The sequence below is a fragment of the Anabrus simplex genome, chromosome 10 (assembly GCF_040414725.1).
Source record: "Anabrus simplex isolate iqAnaSimp1 chromosome 10, ASM4041472v1, whole genome shotgun sequence".
Lineage (NCBI taxonomy): Eukaryota > Metazoa > Arthropoda > Insecta > Orthoptera > Tettigoniidae > Anabrus > Anabrus simplex.
Genome location: NC_090274.1, coordinates 24,513,338 through 24,535,734, shown reverse-complemented (window position 1 = coordinate 24,535,734; position 22,397 = coordinate 24,513,338). Strand labels below are relative to the sequence as shown.

General features: G+C 37.0%; 2 protein-coding genes and 1 long non-coding RNA gene across 12 annotated transcripts in view; 2 read left to right on the top strand and 1 right to left on the bottom strand.

The window, feature by feature from the left end:
* The window catches only part of LOC136882088 (organic cation transporter protein), a 105,157-nt gene extending 95,210 nt beyond the window's left edge, over nt 1–9,947 (top strand). For all 8 annotated transcript variants that reach the window (XM_067154608.2, XM_067154610.2, XM_067154607.2 and 5 more), the window contains one exon: nt 2,281–9,947. In XM_067154608.2, the coding sequence (XP_067010709.1) occupies nt 2,281–2,362 (82 nt within the window). In that variant the 3' untranslated portion in view covers nt 2,363–9,947. The remainder of the gene's footprint in view (nt 1–2,280) is intronic.
* Nucleotides 1–22,397, bottom strand: part of LOC136882094 (uncharacterized) — a 278,314-nt gene that overhangs the window by 78,601 nt on the left and 177,316 nt on the right. The gene's annotated exons all lie outside the window — the stretch shown is intronic.
* The window catches only part of LOC136882089 (organic cation transporter protein), a 64,327-nt gene continuing 60,383 nt past the window's right edge, over nt 18,454–22,397 (top strand). The window contains exon 1 of one of the 3 annotated variants that reach the window (XM_067154614.2): nt 18,454–18,619. The gene's annotated coding sequence lies outside the window, so the exon portion shown is untranslated. Of the gene's footprint in view, nt 18,620–20,899; nt 20,974–21,099; nt 21,122–22,397 lie in introns of those variants that run through there. The other 2 variants (XM_067154615.2, XM_067154616.2) reach the window with 2 other exon arrangements.

Sequence of the window (22,397 nt, the reverse complement as noted above, 5' to 3'; positions counted from 1 at the left end):
GTGAGGTTAGGCTTGCGCTCTTAGCCAGCGCAGTCAATGCAGCGGAGGCCTCTCCCGAGAGCGTGTGGAGATGGAGGCCTCTCCCAAGAGTCTGCCGAGGTGGAGGCGGAGGAGGGCTCTGCGGAGGGCCAGTGGAAGTGGAGGCTGCCGAACTCTCCAGTTCTACTACTAATTATTCTGTTAAAAAGAGAGTCTATACTTGTTAAACATTCAATTGTACAGCCTTTAAGTCCAAATAGCTTTTTTTTTTTTTTCTGGTTGATGGGATGCTTGAGATTAAATGTCCAAAATTCTTGCTCCCTTGGTATGTTGTGGAACTTGGTTCTCAATTTATGATTTAACTTCTGTGAGCGTATTTGTGAAATGTTATATGGTCTAATAGAATGTTGCTTGTGTTGCTAAAAAATGTGGAGTAACATGCCGCCTATCACTATGGCGGTTCGAATAGGAGACTTCTAAATATCGTGTTGAGAAACTTCGTCCTTTTTGTCCAATGTACGAGGCAAAACATTGAGAACATGTGAGTTTGTAAATCCTGGAACCTGAGTATTAGCCTTTCTTGGAATTGACACTATTGTGATTTAGGAACATGCTTTGGTTAGCGTTTTGTGTTTTGAACACAATTTTGAAATCATGTTTTTTTTAATAAATTCAAAACTTGATATATGTTATGATTATTGTAAGTAAATGTGACGAATGTGGACTGTTTTGTTTTTGACACTTGTCTATTTCTGACTTTTCTTATTATTCGGTTAAAGTATCTGTATTAAATCCATTAAACTTGGCTATGTTCCTTACATATTTTAATTCTTTATTGAGGTCGTTTTGTGTCAGGGGTATTTTAAAGGCTCTTTGTATTAAACTATAGTACGCTGCTTGTTTTTTTAGAGTTGGGGTGTAATGAGCTGTTCTTTCTTGTGTTTGATAAAAAGGTTCGTTCCTATAAATTTGATAATCGAATCTGTCTTCTTTACGTGTGATGGTAATGTGTAAGAAATGTATGGACTTATCGACTTCGTCTTCTGTAGTGTATTTTATATGTTGATCAAGTATGTTAAGGTATTGCAAAATAGTGTTACTGTTGTAGCACTTGTGGTCTATGATGGTAAACGTGTCGTCGACAGAGCGTAACTGTAGGATTAAACCTTGTATTTTTGTTTTTATTTTTGTATGTTCTAAGTGATCAAGGTAAATGTCTGCTCAGATGCTTGAAACTGGATTTCCTATTAATAACCCTTTCTAATGATATATTTTCTTATTGAAAGTGAAAAAGTTATTGTAGAGTATGAAATTTAATATATTGATAAATTCATCAATTCATCGATTTCCATTACACTGAGACAACAGAGTTTGGTTAAATTGTCTTTAATGATGTTAACTGTTTCTTTTGTTGGAATGTTTGAGTACATATTGGTAATATCGAACGAGCACATGACGTGATTTGGTTGTACCTTAAATTTTTGTAACTTCTCACAAAAATCACTTGAATATTTTTAGCGGAGAATTATTATGAAATTTATGTTTTAGTTATAAACTGTGATGTTTTATATGTTGGACTATTTTTACTGTTGATGATTGGTCTGATGGGAATTTCTTTTTTGTGTATTTTTGGTAGTGCTATAGCTGTAGGTATGTTTGGGTTCATGTTTATTAACTTCCTTGATTCCTGTTCATTTAGTAAAAAGGATGAATTTTTGAGCAGAGTCTTGAGATTGCGTTGGATTCGGGCTATGGGATCTTTGAATATTGAATTTTCACGACCACATTGTAATCGAAAGCTACTTTCAACCTATTAGGTCGTGTTACGTACATTTATTACGTGATGAAGAGATGTTAAGTACAGAACAAAAATGGCCAACCAGACACCAGTGGGATCCGAACCCACAACCGACGCGAAATCGGGAGGTTGTGGGTTCGGATCCCACTGGTGTCTGGTTGGCCATTTTTGTTCTGTACTTAACATCTCTTCATCACGTACTAAATGTACGTAACACGACCTAATAGGTTGAAAGTAGCTTTCAATTATGGGATCTTTGTTTATTAATGAAAGAGTTATCCATGAAAAAAGGCTTCAGTCTTATTAATGTATTTCCTTCTTGTTCATTATTACTGTGGTGCATCCTTTGTCGGCCATTGTAACTTTGACATCATTCTGTTTTATTTTATCTTGTAATTTTTTATTTTGTTTGTGAATGGTATTTGTGGAATTTGTGTTTATTTCATTAGTCAAATTGGTGAGGTTTCTTCTTAATGATTTTTTTTCCTTTTTTATATGTATAGCAAACCGAAGTTTGAGGAAGAGCAACATGGTCGAGAACTGGAGATTGTTCACAAGCTGGGCTCGAAAGGCAGCATGGCGTAGCAAGAGAGGAGTGTGGAAACAGAAAAGTATTGTTAATTGCCTCCACATGGCTGGTACCATATGTGAGGCATATTTAAGTATTAGTGAGGAGTACCCTCTACCTCTTGAGCACATTCCTACCACACAGATAGATACACTGTCTATCGCCAGCAGCGATTATCAAATATCCTGCTTCATGTTCCTAGGTAATGTGTTCCCAAGTTTTATAATATGTCTCAGGTGAATTTATAGGAAGAATGATAAGTGATAATACTAGCTTATGCCAAATAAAAATCAGTTTTATAAAATTAGATTAATTTAGGTGTTCTTTCACAGGAAAACAATACGTTGATGGTTGGTGGTAATATTAGTTTTTAAAGGAAAAATAACCTAGGGGCTGCTAACAGTCTATTTATTTCCTAAATGCAAGAGTTTTGCACCACCAAGGAAGTATTTAAAATAAAATATAAAAACCTCTTTCTATTCACAGCAAATTTTTATCTCATACATAGTTCTTATTTTGCATTAGGTATACTAAAGTACAGTAGGTTTATTTCATTTTTTAAAACTTTTTTGTTATTCACACGAAAATAGCTCAGCAGATTTTCTCAGAATTTGGTATTTACGTTCAGGGATAGCCATAAGACCATAACCAAGTGGTTTGTCAAAATAGGTGTATGGCGCCCGAAATCCTGATCTAAACCCAGGCAATGACTGAGAAGCTGTTAAGTTTCACACAAAATGCTACAGTTAAAGGTGCTAGAGATTGCAAAGAAAAGCAGTATAGGAATCTCACATTTAAATCAACCAGAGCAGAGGGTAGCCATGTAGATTCACAAAGAGAAACAACATTTCTCTTCAAAAAAGTCTATGCCAGCGATGGCCAAAAGTCCATTTGCATAATTAAATTTGCATAATTCTCCCTCTGCATTTTTGAGGTTAAAAAGTGGGAGAATAATGCAAGTATGTGTATGGTACCGGGGAAAGCAAGGGGAAACTGCTTCACTCATATCCCTAGTAAACCTTTTCAGTGATGCCTAGGCCATTTTTGACAATTGATGGCGGAGCTTTTGAGGACTCAACCAACCCCTGGACTGAGAACTCAAAAAAAAAAAAAAAACCACCATACGGAATATCATGTCTGATTAGTATTCAGTGATGTAGCAATATCTACGGGGTTAAAACAGGAAATGTCAATTTATCCATTAATAAACTGCTGGGCATTTAAATTGCTACACCAGGAAGGTAAACAGAGAGCAGAATCATATTTATTGTACATATGGGCAGAAGACTTGATGCAGTTTACAGGCAATTTTGAGGCACAAATTAGTACCCAGAGCTGCAACCTCTGGCAGCAATAACAGTTGTGATTCGGTTAGGCATCGAGTGGAACTGTGCTCGGATGACATCACTCCATGCAACTTCAGCTCTATGCCAAAGTTAATCAATCGAAGTGGCTGGTGAGTGGTTGTGTGCCAGTCTCGTGGTGACCTACGACAGTTGATGGATCTGGAGAATATGCTGACCAGAGCAACAGTCGAACAGCCTCTGTACCGGGGAAGATCACGACAGCACGGGCAACATGCGGCCGTGCATTGTCCTGTTGAAAGGCGGTGTCACAGAGGTCTTGAAGATAGGGCACAGCCATGGGCTTTAATACGTCCAAAATGTAGCGGTGGCTGTCCAAATTACTGGTTACACGAACAACAGGGAACCAGGATGTGTATGCAATGGCAACCCATACTATCATGCAAGGTGCTGGGCTTGTATAACTATGACGAATGCAAGCTAGTAACATTTGTTCTCGGCGTCTCCGAAGACCGTAAAAGTAGTTAGTGGGACGTAAAACAAATAACATTATTATTATATTCGTTCTCCTCGGTGCTTCCACACATGGATACGTCCATCGTGATTGCCATAAGCAGAACTGGAATTCGCACGATATAAACTTCATATCCGTATTGACAGTATAAATTTTATAGTATAATAGTTCAATAGAATTCTCTCATTCAATACATTGTTTACTTCAACTATGAAGGTGTTGTTGATAAACTGGGTTTTGTCTGGAAAGACGATGTGACGGTAACTCCTGTGTTCGTGGTCATCGCTCAATGCACCACTGTAGGCGCGCCTGTCTCTGCTGCAACGTGAAGGGAAACCGCAACAACAGTCGCCATACTGACAGCCCGTGGTGCCGCAGACATCGTCGCCATGCGGACACTCAGCAAATATCAGTTCTAAAATCTGTACATAATAAAAGTTGCATAAAAACACACTGTTAAGACTATTAAAGTACCATTAACTTAGTCAACACTGAAAAGTTTGGCTTCCTCTTTAACAAAGAAAATAAAATTTTCAATATTTCATATCATCATGATCATCATTTTACAGTTCCAGTTTCCCTCGTACTATCACTTTTACCGTTTTTATATGAGATACTAAAGAACTTTCTAAACATTTTGTTGTGTGATCTTTTTAGAATGAGCTGATATTTGCAGACATGTTAGGAAATTTTTATTGCCAAAATCCATTAAGAATGAATATTATCAACATCAAAATATCAATAACACGCTAGGGATACGTAGTAGCGGATTGGCTGCAGGGTTTGGGTCACGCAGCTGTGAGTTTGCATTTGGGAGATGGTGAGGTTCAAAGCCCCACGGTGTGTAGCCCTGAAGATAGTTTTCCATGGTTTCCCCATTTTCACACCAGGAAAATGCTACTCCTGTCCTATCCCATCAGCGCGATGTGAAACAAATAGCAAGAATGAGTAGTGCAGCTAGTACGTTATATTTCCTTGTTGCAGCAGTTTTATTTACTTATTTATTGCCGGTCTGAGTAGCTCACACGGTTGAGGCGCTGGCCTTCTGACCCCAACTTGGCAGGTTTGATCCTGGCTCAGTCCGGTGGTATTTGAAGGTGCTCAAATATGTCATCTTCATGTTGGCAGATTTACTGGCATGTAAAAGAAAAATTGCAGGACTAAATTCTGGCACCTCGGCATCTCTGAAAACCGTAAAAGTAGTTGGTGGAACGTAAAGGCGATGGCAAGGATTGGGCCATGGCTTTAATTAAGATACAGTTCCAGCATTTGTCTGATGTGAAAACCACAGAAAACCTTCAGTCTGCCAACTGTGGGATTCGAACCCACCATCTCCCAAATGCAATCTCGCAACTATGTGAACAGTAGTTTTATGTTATCAAATAAATGTATATAAGTAAAATTATAATTTTGTCTGTACGCTTAAGATATTTGCCTCGTACTTCGTTTTTATCTCGGAATAGATACACAAAAGTTGAAAACAGGTTCAGTTCACATTTTGTCTCTTACATCACCACAGGAAAACAACTCAACAAATTTTCTCAAAACTCAGTATTTAAGTGCAAGGATAGCCATGTTGTGCACTAGCTAGGGTATTTGTTTATTATGTAGTGACATAGCAGTATTAAGCGGGCAAAAACAGGAAGTGTTAAATTTCTCCATTAACTGTATTGGGAAAAAAAAAAAAAAAAATTATGATGAAGGTAAATGCTCTACTTGCAAATTTTAAACACCAGCCAAGTCTGGTTAGCCAGTATGGGAACACTGTTCAACATTTAGATGCTAATTAAAGGGTAGAGAAAGGTCCACCGATTCAATACCATTAGCTTAACATAGTGTCCTATATAATTATGACCTTTTTGGAATGAGCTGATATTTGCGGACACATTGTGAAATTTTTATTGCTAAATCCATCAACAATGAATATCGGAGATATCAAAATGATATAGACGATTCCCAAAAAGAACCTGAAATATTTTTCGCGAATGAGTAAATTTATAATACCAATATAAATGGTCCGTTATTGGACATCATAAATTTTCCAGCTAACTCATTCCTGGTTGCAAGTGTTTCGCCCCCGTGCGCTAGGTTGGGCTCATATCAATAACGTGCTAGGGATAGGTTGTTATGAACTGGCTATGGGGTTTGGGCCATGCAATTGTGAGCTTATATTATCGTTCATGGATTTTGCAATAAATATTTCACAGTATGTCTGCAAACATCAGCTCATTCTAAAAAGCTCATATAATTATATAGGGCACTATATTAAGCTAATGGTACAGAATAAGTGGACCTTTCTCTATCCTTTGATAGTGATCAATTGTCAATACGGACTGAAATGAAATTCATAACTTATGACTTAGATGCTATGTAAATTTTGTTAACTAGGACCTAAAGGATATCAGATGGAACACTGAAGCAGGATATTGTTTAGTATAAATCATCAATCACGGGTTTGGTGAAAAGGCAGATCATCAGCTTTTTTTTTTTTTAATCTTCCTAACATGAATATCAAATGCAGTATTTTTCGGGGAGAGGGAATTCTCGGATGGTAGTGCGCTGGCTTTCTGAGCTCAAGTTAGCGGGTTAAATTCTGGCTCAAATACGCCAGCCTTGTGTCGGTAGTACTCCAGCATGTAGGATGCTAAAAGGTACTCCAGCAGGAAAAAAATTCTGGCACTTAAGACACCGTAAAAATGATAGTGGGAATTACTGTAATAATATTGGGGATGTAGACTTATTCAGGACATGGGTTCGATACTTTGTAAGGAAGTAAAAAGGTTTAGAAACGAGATTTCCACTTATGGAGCAGTACACAGACCCAAAGTTCACTCAGCCTGAATACCATGTTAATTCCTGGAGGGATAAAGGCGGCTGGGCTTAAAAACACCCTGTCCCACTTAGTGCCGAGGTTACAGATACCGGAAGCCTTTATCCATCACTCCCCATGGACATTTCAAGGCCTGTACAGAGATGGCTTTGATTGTTGTTGCTGTATATGCTTGATGATAATTCTGTAATCTCAAATTTCATTTAAGCATTAATTTTATTTATTGAGGATCTAACAACAAGGAGCAAGGCTCATGGTGTCAGGGTAGCAGGCCAGTCTCTTTCCTGGAGGTCCAAGATCAATTCCCAGCCAGTCCAAAGAATTTAATTCTGAACTGAGAGCTGGAACGGGTTCCACTCGGCCTTGTGATGATAGCAAGTGAGAAGCTGTCTGATATGAAAGGCGGTGGACCCTGTCAGAAAAGTCTAGCGATACAGCTGAGGATGTTGACATGCTGACTACTTGATACTTTAGTATCTGCAGGCCATCTGGTCACGCAGAAGTTGTCTTGACAAGTCAAAGCCTTACGGGGTTCTATGTGTCACAAGATTTTAAAAAAGAATTAGGAACTGAGGATACTGGGTATACCAAACAGAAACGTAAAAATGTTTCTTTATTCCTCACAAAACCAATAAGATGAGGAAAGAGGAAACAAGAGGAAACCAAGATAGGTTAAATTGAATAGAGAAGAGTCTGACACACAACACAGAGCTTGGGAACTGCGGCCACCATGCCATGGCTCGGAAGTTACGAGACCTCATATTAAATCTGCATGTATATTTTAACTACTTACCAGCCCTCCTGCCATTCTTAAATCTCCGGCAGTACCGGAACCGAACCTGGGCACCCAAGGATTGCATCTAGTAGTGATAACTCCTATGCTACAAAGGCATTAATAATAATAATAATAATAATAATAATAATAATAATAATAATAATAATAATAATATGGCCTCGGCTATTATCAGTTAGTAAAATATTATTTAAAACTATTTCATCTACATGTTTGTTTTGCTTCACTGTTATTAAACATAACTTTTTATATGCACAATGCTTTCATAAAAACTGTTCATTTTACTTTCCTCCCCCCCATGACTATTATAATTCTATTAGACAGTGTCTGAGAATGAAATGTCACATTCTTGTTCCAACAAAACTGCACTTTATGGTTTAAAAGAAGGCAATTTGGGTTTAAGAAAGGTTATTCCAGTGAAGCTCAATTGTAGAATTCCAGCAAGATATCAGATATTTGAGATTCAGGTCAAATGGACTGTATCACTATTGAACTATCCAAGGCTTTTGATAGGGTAGATCATAGGAGATGACTGACAAAAATGAGAGCTATTGGGCTAGACTAAAGAGTGGTTCAATGGGTGGCTGAATTTCTAGAAAATAGAACTCAAGAGAATTAGAGTAATGATCCTGTAATGATATAGAGGGAGGGAGTCGTCCCACAGGGTAGTATTATGGGACATTTATGTTTTTTATATATCTAGAAATAATGAGTCAAGTCCGGCTCCATGGTTAAATGGTTAGCGTGCTGGCCTTTGGTCACCGGGGTCCCGGGTTTGATTCCCGGCAGGGTCAGGAATTTTAACCATCACTGGTTCATTTTGCTGGCAGGGGGTCTGGGCATCTGCGTAGTCTTCATCATCATTTCATCCTCATCACGATGCGCAGGTTGCCTACGGGCATCAAATCAAAAGACCTGCAGCTGGCGAGCCGAACATGTCCTCGGACACTTCCGGCACTAAAAGCCATATGCCATTTCAACATGAATAAAGAAGTGGAATCACAGATAAGGCTATTTACATTTTAGAATAGTAAGAAAGTTGCAGGATTGTGAGTGACTGCAGGGGGACCTAGACAATGTTGTGAGATGGACAGCGGACAATGGTATGATGGTAAACAGGATGAAAAGTCAGGTTGTAAGTTTCACCCGAAGGGAAAGTCCTCTCAGTTTTAATTACTATGTTGATAGTACTTCACTGGGAACAGTGTAAATACCTAGGTGTTAATATTAGGAATGATCTAGTCATATTACTGAGGTGGTTAAGAAAGTTTACAGATATCTTTGCGTGGATATGGGGCTATTTAGGAGTTTTCATAAGGATGTAAAGGAGAAGGCATATAAGTTTCTGGTAAGACCCCAATTAAAGTATGGTTCCAGAGTATGGGACACACACCAGTACTACTCGATACGAGAACTGAAAAAGATCCAAAGGAAACAGGACGTTTTTGTTTTTTTTTTTCCTGGGAGATTTCCGGCAAAGCTGTAGTGTTACGAAAATGCTGCAAACTTTGGGCTGGGAAGACTTGAGAGTAAGGAGACAAGCTCCTCAACTAAGCAAGATCTTCCAAGCTGTCAGCGGAGAGATGGCGTGGAGTGACATTATTAGATGAATAAGCTTGAGCGGAGCTTTTGAAAGTAGGAAAGATCATAACGTCAAGATAAAGTTTGAATTCAAGGACAAACTGGGGCAAATATTAATTTACAGGCCGAGGAGTAAGGGACTGGGATCATTTATGAGGGAAACGTTTGATAAATTTCGAAGTTCTTTGAAAATGTTTAAGAAAAGCTAGGAAAACAACTGATAGATAACTTGCCACCTGGGCGACAGCCCTAAATGCAGGTCATTGATGACTGTTTCTGATCAGTGTTAGTAAGAAGTTCACAAGTTTCCTGTTCCGTGCTGGATTTCGCTTACTACAAACTAAGAGTTTATCTTTAAATGTGATTAATTAAAAAATTAAAGAGAGTCTTACTTGTAAAGCTATCAGAGAGAGATGACAAGGTTCTTTTCACCAAAGCCCATATACATTAATATTTTCTCTCATTACCATACCAAATACTCTGCATTTTAGATCTCGCTGTGCCAAACCATTAACACAACAATCACTTTCTACCATTTTTGTACCGTTTTCTTCTTGCTAAATAAATTTATTTTTTAAAATATGTTTTTATTAATTTATCCTGAACTTCTGGCCTAGAAATGGTTATTTTAACAAAGGAATTTGTGGATCTGTGTGCTTAAAATTTATGTATTATTTTGTAGGTCCACCTTCTCACTATATCAGAATCAAAATGGTAGCAATCCAGAAAAATACACTATTTTCCTATTCAAGTGCCAAGGAGGAATCATTCAACCTTTAGGGCAAACAAAGAGGGAATCTCAATCACACAAACATTATACTATCAGCTGGGAAAGATAAAAATCAATATCCCAGAAATCAAAACAACACAGCAATCAAAACCTGAAGCATTACAACACACATCATACAAAATGAACCATTGCAGGCAGGCAGTCAGTATTAAGGACAGAGGAAAAAAAAGAAGGAAAAGCCTAAGGAAAATCCTTCAGTTACAGACAAACTAAAAACTAGAACAAACAAAACTAGGACAGAAGAAAAATCTTATAAAACATAATTTTTACTGATAAATAATAACCTACTACATCTTGAATGACAAGAACACTGCATAAATTCACAGAATTTAGTACAGATAAGAATATCCTATCCCCCATTCCAGATGTTTAGCATCAGAGTAGCCTCCTGTAGGATGCAAAAAGTTTGAAATGATGTTCTGAAAACTAAGTAGCACGAAGGGGGAAATTTTTCAAATGTGTAGTGTTATCATTGAGGTTGGTATGGTTTATTTATGTTTTATTAAATATGAATTTATATAGCTTCTTCATTGTTTAAAGATTTGCTTTTATTTTTGATAGGTAAAATGCAAGATCTGTGTTGAAGGCTGTGAAATGCTGCAAGTTGTTATAGAAGTCTTCTCCGAAGGCTGAATGCCGATTGTATCTAACTTCATTTTTGTGTTCTTTGTATCTGGTGTGGAAATTACATTTTGTTTGGCCTGTACAAGTGATGTTGCAGTTTGGTCCTTGACATTTAATTTCAAAAACTCCTGATTTGGAGAAAAGTTTTTTTTTTTTGGTATTTGCTGATTTGTGTTTTTGCAGTGTGTTGTCTGTTCTACAGGCTACTTTTAGACCTTGAATTTTGAAAATATTACCTATTTGGTGCGTGTTCTTATTCACACAGTTAAGGACAATGTGTTTTTCTTTTTCATGCATGGTTTTTCTGAAGTTTTTTCTTTGTTTATTTAATAATCGATCTGTGTCAGTAGGGTGGTTGTTCTCTTGTGTAATTTATTTTATTGTTTGTATTTCATTATTGGAATATGTCGTGCTCACTGGTGTGGAAATTGCTCTATGTAGCAATGTAGTTGGTCCTGCTAATTTGTGTGTGTACATTGTCTATTGTGTGTGATGTTTGAGTGAATTTCCTGTATATGATAGTCTGTCTAAATTTATTTTTTGTTCATTTCTGGTTCCAGTGTGAATTTGAGTGACTTGTGTAAGGAATTCAGAGTATTTAAGAAGTGTTTCATATTTGTTACATCATCATCATCATCATCATCATACAGTAGAAGCATATTACGTTGTCTATATGTCTGCCTCCAGTGTACGATTCCTCTAGAATGTTGGTTGGTTAAGAAATTGTTTTCAATGTTAATGAGGAAAATGTTTGCTATTAAACCTGATAATGGTGAGCCCATGGTTACCCTTCCTTTTGGCAATAGATTTTGTCATTGAATGTAAAACTAATTTGGTTGAAGGTTGTCCTTAGAAGGTTCATTATTTAGTTTTTGTTGTGAATTCTTGTATTAGTATGTTAATGTACATATATTGGTGATGTTAAAGGTTATCATTCTTGTGCTCTTCACTATTTTTAGCTGATTTAGTTCTTTGGTTCATTCTTGGGTATTCTTAATTAACCTGTTTTCTTTCAGTGCGATTCTTCTTTTCTTGTTTGGTTGAGTGGTTTGCTTACATTGCAACTTGGCACATTTTTGAATTTTACCATTGGTCTGACAGGTCTAAAGTATTTCTGCATTTCGGGGAGGGCTGTTAGTGTGGGGAGTTTGGGATTGTTTATGGTAAGTCTTCCTCGTCTCCTGTTCTGTGAGTAGAAGGTCTGTTTTCTTGATCACTTGTTTTATCTGATTTAGAAATTCACTTGTTAGGTCCTGCTCTATCTCTTGAATTCTAGTGTTATCAATTTAAACAGAACTTATTCTCACAAAACAGGAAAAAGAAAGACCATATAAAATCCCAAACTCCCCACACTAAGAACCCTCCCCAAAATACACGAAGACACAAATCCTGTCAGACCAATGGTAAATGTCAGACTGCCAAGTTACAGTGTAAGCAAACCACTCAACCAAATGATAAAAACACACTCAAAGAAAACAGGTTAATTAAAAACACCAAGAAAGAATGAATGAAAGAAATAAAGCTAAAAATAACAGAGATCACAAGAATGATATCCTTTGACATCACCTGTATGTACACTAATATACAAATATAATAAAGTTAACATTGTGGAAAACAATTTAAAGGACAGTTCACTACAAGAAACAAATTAAATAACCTTCTAAGAACAAACTTAAACCAATATAGTTTTACATTCAACATAAAATCTGTAGCCAAAAAAGAAGGGTTAACCGTGGGTATAATAGCGAACATTTTCCTCCTTAACTTTGAAAACAATTTCTTAACCAACCAGCATTCTAGAGGAATCTTATACTGGAGCAGATATGTAGACAACGTAATATGCTTATAGGATAATGATGTAACAAATGTGCAACACTTCTTAAACACACTGAATTCCTTACACAAGTCAATCACATAAATAACTTTATCAATCACTGGCAATAAACAAGAAAATAAATTTATTTAGACATCATAATCAGTAGAAATAATGACAACCTGTCATATAAAATATACAGAAAAATTCGCTCAAACATCACACACAATAGACAAATTAGCAGGACCAAATGTATTGCTACATAGAACAATTTCCACACCAGTGAGCACAACAGATTCCAATAATGAAATACAGACACTAAAACAAATCACAAAAGAGAACAACCACCCTTCTGACACAATTAATTGATTATTAAATAAACAAAGAAAAATCAGAAAAACCATACATAAAAAAGAAAAATACATTGTCCTTAACTATCTGAACAAGAACACGTACCAAATAGGTAATATTTTCAAAATTCAAGGTTTAAAAGTAGCCTGTAGAACGGACAACACATTGCAAAGACTCAAATCAGCAAATACAACCAAAACAAAAAATAACTTTTCTCTAAATCAGGAGTTTTTGAAATTAGATTTCAAGAACCAAACTGCAATATCACATGTACAGGCCAAACAAAATGTAGTTTCCACACCAGATACAAAGAACACAAAAATGCGGTTAGATACAATTGACATTCAGCTTCCGGAGAGGACCTTTTCATTGACTTACACAGATCTTGTGTTAACTGTCAAAAATAAAAGCAAATCTTTAAACATTAAAGAAACTATATAAACTCACATTTAAAAAACTGTTTTAAAACATATCAACCTTAACGATCACACACATATGAAGAATCCCCCCCTCGTGCTACTTATATTTTCAGAACATTTCACACCTTTTGTTTCCCAGGAGGCTACTCCGATGCTAAGCGCCTATAATGCGGGTTAGGATATTCTTATCTGTACTAAATTCTCTGAAATTAGACAGCGTTCTCACTATTTGAGACCATCTATTAGGTAATATTTTAATCCTAAAAATAACATTACACAAATTACTCTTTAACTCATTACTGTGAATTTTATTTCATCCAAAATCATTTTCATGCATTCACACTCTAACATAAGTCTCAAAAACACAATATAACCTCTCTCCCCGGTCCACTGAACAAAGTTATCTCCTTCCACCTTTCTCTTCAGCCCCTGCATATCAAACAAAGATCTTGATATATTTTCACATTTAATATTTAATGAATCCCAGGAGGCTACTCTGACACTACAGTCTGAAATGTGGGTGAGGTTACTTTTATCTGTATTAAATTCCTTGAATTTAGGTAGTGTTCTCGCTACTCGAGATGTTAGAGTTTATGAAACTCGTATTCACAATGTTCCGTATTGACAATGTGTAATACTCAAAATTCCCTTTAAAAAAAAAGAGAAATTATAAATCCACCTTAGCCAATCAATACAATTCAATATACATTAAGAACTGTGAAAAGGTCATGATTAAAAAATTTGGCACATGTTTTGGCCAATATTTAAGCTTTCTTTCTAAATCAATGAGTGAACTAAAATGGAGAAAACTTATGACATAAACTGGAAATAATTAAACAACTGACAATGTTCCGTGTTGATTTCGAAAAGAAAAAAGTTATTTTACAAAATTATTCTTCAATCAAGTACGATGCTTTACATATTGATCAACAGGGGTTGTCCTTAATTGATAGATTTACACGACAAAAATGGATTTATTGAAAAAGACTGATTTCCATTTTTAGTTGTTACCTTTCATCAAGATGGACAACCTTATGTGACATTTTTGTTAATTTTTTAATTATGTCTAGTTTATGTCATATGTTTTTTCCATTTTATTCCATTCACTGTTTTAATATATGGCTGAAGGAGGCCAAAATATTGGCTGAAACATATACCAAAGCTTTTTAATCATGAACTTTTAAGTGTTTATACATATTGAATTGTACTGACTAAGGTGGATTTTTAATTTCTACTTTGTTTTTAAGGGAATTAGAGACGTAGTAGGTTATTATTTATTACTAAAAATAATGTCTTACTCCTTAATTCAATTCGGCACTTTATTTCACCAAAACGAAAACTCGACATCCTGGGATTGAGTGAAGTAAAATGGAAAGGGAAAGGAATGAAGAAACTAAGAAAGGGATACACCTTTTACTGGATGGGTAACAGTAAAGAGAAAAGGAATGGAGTGGGATTTTACCGGGCGAGTTGGCCGTGCGGTTAGGAGCACGCAGCTGTGAGCTTGCATCCGGGAGATAGTGGGTTCGAATCCTACTGTCGGCAGCCCTGAAAATGGTTTTCCATGGTTTCCCATTTTCACACCAGGCAAATGCTGGGGCTGTACTTTAATTAAGGCCACGGCCACTTCCTTCCCACTCCTAGGCCTTCCCTATCCCATCGTCGCCATAAGACCTATCTGTGTCGGTGCGACGTAAAGCAAAAATAGCAAAAAAAACAGGAGTGGGATTTATAGTGAATCAGTATGTTGAACCAATAGCTGAAGTTGAGTATGTAAATGAAAGAATTATAATAATGCACATACATGTAAACAAGGAACTAATGAAGAGAGTACAGGTGTATGCTCCACAGATAGGATGTAACGTGGAAGAAATAGATGATTTCCTAATGAACTGGAAACTCGTATTGTTGGAGTTGGGATCATGATAATGGGAGATTTGAATGCCCATGTGGGAACTGATGGTCCACATGGGTATGGCGATGGAAATGAAGATAGAGAGAAACTGTTGGACTTTTGTATCAGAAATAACCTGATAATAAAGAACACATGGTCTATGAAAAGGAATAACCATACGATCAACCGATATAGTTGGGATGGACAGTATGGAACACTCGTTGATTTTATAATAACAGACCGAGAATGGGAAAGATACGTCATGAATACGAAGATAATTCCCAGTGAAAGTATGGAAGGTGATCATAGAATATTAATATTGCAGAATTAAAGAATATTAATACTGCGGAATTAAAACAAGTAAAAATCCCTAAAATTGTACTGAAGAAGAAACTAAGGATCAGGATTTGGGAATTGGAGGAGGAAGATAAAAGAATGGCATTCCAAGATTGTATAAAAAGGAAGTTGCCTAACACAGAAATACGAAGTGGAGAAGAAGAGTGGGACAATTTAAGACAGTCATTTGTGAAAGCAGCAATTGAGGTATGCGGGAAAACAAAAGCAAACGTTAAGGGAAAGGAGACACAGTGCTGGACAGACAAAAAATAAAAAAATAAATAAAAGAAAGGGACAAGGTGAAGAAATGGATAAGGAAAAGCATAAAAAAGTATCAGAGAGATGAGAATAGGATAGAAAGGTTACATGTGGAATACAAAAGATTGAAACTAGAAGTAAGAAAAAAATCAAGGCATTAGAGAGAGAAGATGGATCCGTAGTACATGACGAAAAGGGTCTTTAGAAGGTGATGGCAAAGTATTTTGAAAAACTTTATAATGGGGATGACTGCTCGGAGGAAGAAGGAGATAAGAAAATGGAAATAGGTGGAGAGAGCAATGACCAAAGGTAAAGCAAGTGGAAAAGACTAATTCATTGCTGATATGATTAAGGCAGCAGGAAACAGTGGCAATACCAAGCCCTCAATGCTGTGTGGAAGGATGAAAGGTTACCTGAAGATTGGCAACAAGGAAGCATTGTACCATTGTTCAAAAAAAGAAATGGGAAGAAATGTGAAAATTATAGAAATATAACCCTATTATCACATGGGCTAAAAATAACTGAGAAAGTCATAGAAAAAAGACTGAGGGATATAATAGAAACACAGAGGAGGAACAATATGGCTTTAGACTGAATTGATCAAGAATAGACTTGATATTTACAGTGCGAACGATATTGGAAAAACACCTGGAAAGGAACAAAGAAATCATCTTTGTATTTTTGGATCTGGAAAAAGCTTATGATACAGTTAAGAGAAAACAGGTATGGGAATGCATATGGAAAATGAATGTACCAAAATCATTAATTAACAAGATAAAAATGTTTTATTATGCGAGTAAAAGCAGTGTACAAGTGGGGAGGGGTAACTCTGAAACATTTTATACAAAAAAAAAAAAAAAAAAAAAAAATCTCAAGCAAGGAAGTGCACTGTTTCCATTATTGTTTATTATATTGATGGATGAAATCATAAAACGTGTAAAACAGTGTATCACATAGTGATGAAGTGAATGCTTTGGTATTTGCAGATGATGTGGTGATTTGGGGAAAGGGAGAAAAGGAAGTACAAAGGAGACTGGACATTTGGAATGAAAATCTGAAGGAGTTTGGAATGGTAATTAGTAAAAAGAAAACTGGAGTCATGCACTGTGGAAAAGAGAAAAAGAGAAGCCAAGTGAACAGACACGGAGAACGATGAGAATGTAGAATAATTTACATATCTGGGTAGCATTATTAATGGAAGTAATGAAATCAACCCTGAAATTAATAACAGACTAAGTAAAGGTACAACATTTTATCATCAAGTCAGAGAGCTTTTATGGGATGACAAAGTACCCAAGAAAACGAAATTAACATTATATAAATAGTATTTCATACCAATTGTAACATACGGACTAGAAACGCTGGTAACTAATAAGAGACAAGATAGTAAGATCCAAGCAGTAGAAATGAAATTTGTAAGAACATCGGTTAAAGACAAGAAGAGATAGAATCCAAAATATTAAAATCGGATAAGAGCTAAATATAGAACCCTTAGTACAGAACATACAGAAAGCAAGACTGAGATGGTTTGGACATGTAAAAAGAATGGGAAAGGAACGGGTAGCAAGAAGGGAATTAGAAAGAGAAGTTAAGGGAAAGAGACCAGTTGGAAGACGAGAAGAAGGTGGATGGATCAGATCAGAAAGGACATTAGAGAAGCTGGATTGGATGTGGTGGAAGTAATGGAGCAGGAAAGGTGGAAGGACAGAAAGGAGTGGAGGAGCCTTGTTAACCACATCCGGGTAACTGGAGTGGGACATTGATGATGATTTGACCAAAGCACTATCGTGCATTTATTCTCAAATACACAAGACAAATTTAATATGACTATGCACTACCCCTTTCCTCTCGCTGAACAAAGTTATCACCTTCAGCATTCCCCTCAGTCCTCTGCATAGCAACCACGGCCAGAGCACGGGAACTGGCTTCAGTCCAGACGTAGTTGCTGGAGCTAACAGACGATTAGCAGCTTAACTTTTCCAAAGTTACTGTAGTAAAGTGACAGTGGAGGTCTACTGTAATCATGATACATTTCATTTGTTCATAATACAGTATCACCAATTCACAGTCATTGACATACGCATGGTTTAAAGTGATTTGATAGAATCTGAGGATGTTCTTATAGAAAAAAACACGTCATCTTGGTTTATTAGTGTCTGGTTTTATTTACAGGTATGTTACAGTGTTATGCGCGTTATAATTAATGTTTTTGACGAACTGAAACGCTTTGAAGTTGCATTAAACGAGTCAACACTGGAAAGTATAGGTTTGTTCTTTAAAAAAAAAAAGGTAAAATAATAATGTTCTGAACAAGAGACTGTTTCTGGTACTGGTACAGTATTCATGTTAGCAAAATATTACTGAAGAATGGGAGCTATAACAAAGTGTTTAGTTCACTTTCACTAGGGTAATGCCCTGTGGTGTACTTTTTTTTGGTCCATTACTTGAGGTACATGAAGCTGGTGTTAAAATGACAACAGCATAGAATGACAATGGACCAGGCCATACTCAGCAGACCGTGATGAGTCCCATTCAACTGATTGCATCAGTTGTACCAAAACAAGCAAACAATCAACTTCTCTTCAGGTACTCAACTGAATACTAAAGAGTAACCTAGTGGGAAAGATGCCAAGGACAGGTGACATCCCTTACATGACCACACAGCGTCCATTAACACCGGTCAGTTCAATGTCAGCCTGTTAGTCAGCAAGTGAACTTCTATCTAAGTGCTTGTGACAAAACTCTGCTCATTTTCAGCACTGAAAAGGTAATGGTTTAAAATTTAATTTTTAGACTTAACTCTTGGGTGTATATATATTTTATGTTGTTAATTGTTTGATGTTCTATATCTTGTAGTTCACCAGGTGTACGGAGATAAATCAAGTTATCTATAAAAAGATAGGAATATGGAAGGAACACGTGATATAACAAACATGAAAACATAAAAAAAAGGACGAGAACACACTGCCATCTTTCAATAGATTGGCTCCCTGCTCATCAACACCAATTTATCTACATCCATTTCCTCTCAGGCCTCAATGAGCTTGTTTCTGTTTCCCAGCTTCAACCGAAGGGCGGGCTTCAACTCTCAGTGATGCCATTGTGAAAGATCATCAGTTAACTAGTTATGTCGGTGCACCCACCTTTAATTCATTAAAAACTCAATTCTCTTCTTCAGCTTGACTTGCCCGTCTTCATATGGGGACGTATTTTACAGCTTACTAGATCTAAGAACATACAGTAAATAAGAGATCTGGACAAGTGTGTTTTCGTTACAAGAAGGTTACATTTGACGTCACACCAAGATAGTGCTCCACAATAACTGCAGAATTATTAAATTACAATGTAGATTTTATATGAACACGAGATTGGAAATATGATCCAGGACATTATGATCCAACTTTTAATTTGTGTTATTGTACATCTTTACAGTTTTAACTTTTAAACGGGCCCCTCTCCTTTTCCTATCAGATCTTTATACAAATATGTGATTTTAACCCGCATAGCTGAAGAAGAGAATCCATATATTCTCAAAACATGTACTATCTATTCTTGAGTGTATAATGAATTAAATCTTTTACACAATTGATTTGGTACAGTGTTGATTAGACAAATTCACCAACATAACTAGCTAATTTGATTAAGTCAGTATGGACTCAAAAATGGCCAATATGGTCAAGATTTTCACTGTTGATGAGGGAAGTGTAGGATAAGAAGAAAGCTGGATCAATGCACCTGTTTTTGTTCCTTTTCTCCTTTAGTGTTTGTCCTCTTGTCCTAGTCTTTTACTACTTGCATGCATCTTAATACTTTCTCTTTCCTTTTCCTGTGTTTATCTGGCTTTCTTCTTATGTCACACTTCACTCATAAAGACCGAGGATCTGTCAAGATGGCCATTCATTGAGAGCTCTTGTATTTATTAGACGACAATGTATGAAGATATGGTTAGTGCCCACGTCTCCTTTAGCTGTCTTTGTGTCTATCCTATTCATGTTCCTATTTTCTTGTTTATAACAAATCACCTGTTTGTTCCCTTCCATTGCGTAATGTTTGAATGCCCTTCGTCTCATTTCCCGATAGAGGATCGGATAGTAGGCGAGATGAAATTTTTTTTTATGGCCAGATGCCCTTCCTGACACCAATCTCAGTTGAGGAACTAATGAAGGTGAAATTAATTATGGTGAATGAAATTGGGTGTTGCGTATGGATAGGAACTGTCCCAGCATTTGCCTGGAAGTGAAAATGGGAAATCACAGTAAACCATTCTCAGGACAACAGTCTGTAGGGTTTAGTCTCCTGAATGCAGAGTGCGACTCCATAGCCAAAGAGCGTTAACATGCACGGAATGGCCAGTGTGTTCTCAACTGTCAGAACAAGAAGAGGATTAGAGGAACCTGCAGAGTGAGCATTGCTAAAAGTATTGCTGAACCTGAGGAAGCCAGGCTGAATGGCTTACGTCGTTGAGATGTTAGCCTTCTGACCCCAACTTGGCAGGTTCGATCCTGGCTCAGACCGGTGGTATTTGAAGGTGCTCAAATACAACAGCCTTGTGTTTGTAGATTCACTAGCATGTTAAAGAACTCCTGCGGGACTAAATTCCGGCACCTCGGCGTCTCCAAAAACCATTAAAGTAGTTAGTGGGACGTAAAGCCAATAACATTATTATTATTGAACCTGAGGAAAGACATTCACAGACAAGAGGAAATTAAAACTTAACATGTTACAAATGACTGTAAAATGAAAAGTTTTTAAGGATTACAAAAAGTACAAGATGTTACTATTAGGATAATATTTAACTCGGTGTCTAAATGAGAATCTGTTTAGAAACAAGTAGTGTTGGATCTAAATGACCTTGGAACAGAACATTCCACTTTAAGAGTATCGCAAAGTGCAATTAGCAATGGCTCCAGGGTACACAAGACTGGTTTGCAAAACACTGCTCATGTGAGAACAGCAGAAAAAGAAGAAAAAGGTGTACATTCTTCTTGTTAGTCAACTTTCTCTTCCTGGTAAGATAGTAATCACCAGTGTCAGATGTGAGGGGCAGCTGTACGCTATCTAATCAAGAATGGCGAAGCCAGCTGCCTGTACTGGGAATTGTTGATTCATTCTTCAAACTAGGTGACTAAGAACATCTGATTTCTAAAGACAGGTTCAAGGCAAGTCAATGAAGAGTTCTCCATATTCTGTTAATGAAGATTTTTGTGTGTGTGTTATAGTGGAAGCTATTTCTTTTCAGTTCCAACTCAGTTAACGATAGTTTTTTCAGGTATAATCTGTTAAATGTTTTCTCTTTCAGGAATTTTCTAAATGTATTCATTCTTGAATTGGTTTTGACAGACTGAAGTGCCCACATGGTGGCCATGACCATTAAGGCATGAATTCTATACGATCTGACATAGTGTTTAGCCAGTTTGAGTCCTGTTGGTCGAAAAAAAAATTCTAATCATTAGATTGTGTACCAAAAGCCTGGATTAAATTCCAAACCTCTCCGCAGTGCTCATAATGAGTGAGGGCATATGCCGTTGTTGAAGGTGATTAACTCTCGCCATTTAGAGACTAGCTATTATTCCCAGACGCCTGTTAAATTTTAAATACTATTTTCAGAAATTCAGTGAACGGGGAAAGTCACAGAACACCACAACACTGTACAAAATAATTGTTGCAATATGTAATTATATTAATTTTTGCTTAATGAATAACGGGAATTTTACTTTTTTTTTTAAAACTGAAAACGCTGTAATTCCCATGCAAGGAATTGTAAATCGTAGCTTGTAAGTTTAAACCATCTACCTTTGTAGATGGTAACACAAACATAATGTGTCAGTTTTCTTTTGAATGAATAAATATAAGAAAATAAAACTGACTGTTTATATCGAGCGCAGTATAAATTAAACCGGAATATCTTTAAAAGGTCAGTTTTGTTATGTTGAGATTGTAGACTTTTATTCTAAATAATGCATCCCAACCAGCACTTCAGTGAGTAGTGGAGGAGAGCTTCGTAATCACAATCCAACTTCAATGCTCCCTGCAGAGTGTGTTCGCTCTCTCGTTTCACTGTGACGTATGCTTGTTACGTAAGCTGCCCACATTTACGTCATGCCAGCCCGGCTGCACTGGGCTAGCCTCGACGGGCGCCCAGCTAAGCACCTCTTATATATAACGTAATTTATTTAATCTCATTAAGTCGGTAGATGCAGAGAGGGTCCCGGCCCACAAGTGGCCACGGCTCTACCGTGGCTCTTCGCCTCTGTATTCGGGAGGTGGAGAGGGGCTGGTCTCCACTGTTGGCTGTCCTGAGAATGGTTTCCTGTGGTTTTCCATTCTCCTGCAGTAAGGCGAATGCCGGGGCAGTTCCTAGAATAGGTCACGGCCGCCAACCCCTTCAACTGCTCCGAGCATCTCCTTCACCGTAACAAATCTCCTGACCTGAGAGATGGCGTTATCGTCCAAGAGGCCCGCCTCCCCCTTCAGGAGAGGAATGTAAACATTTTAGTACTAGTATCTCATTAACTCATCTGATGAGGTTGATGTCATCAAGGGCA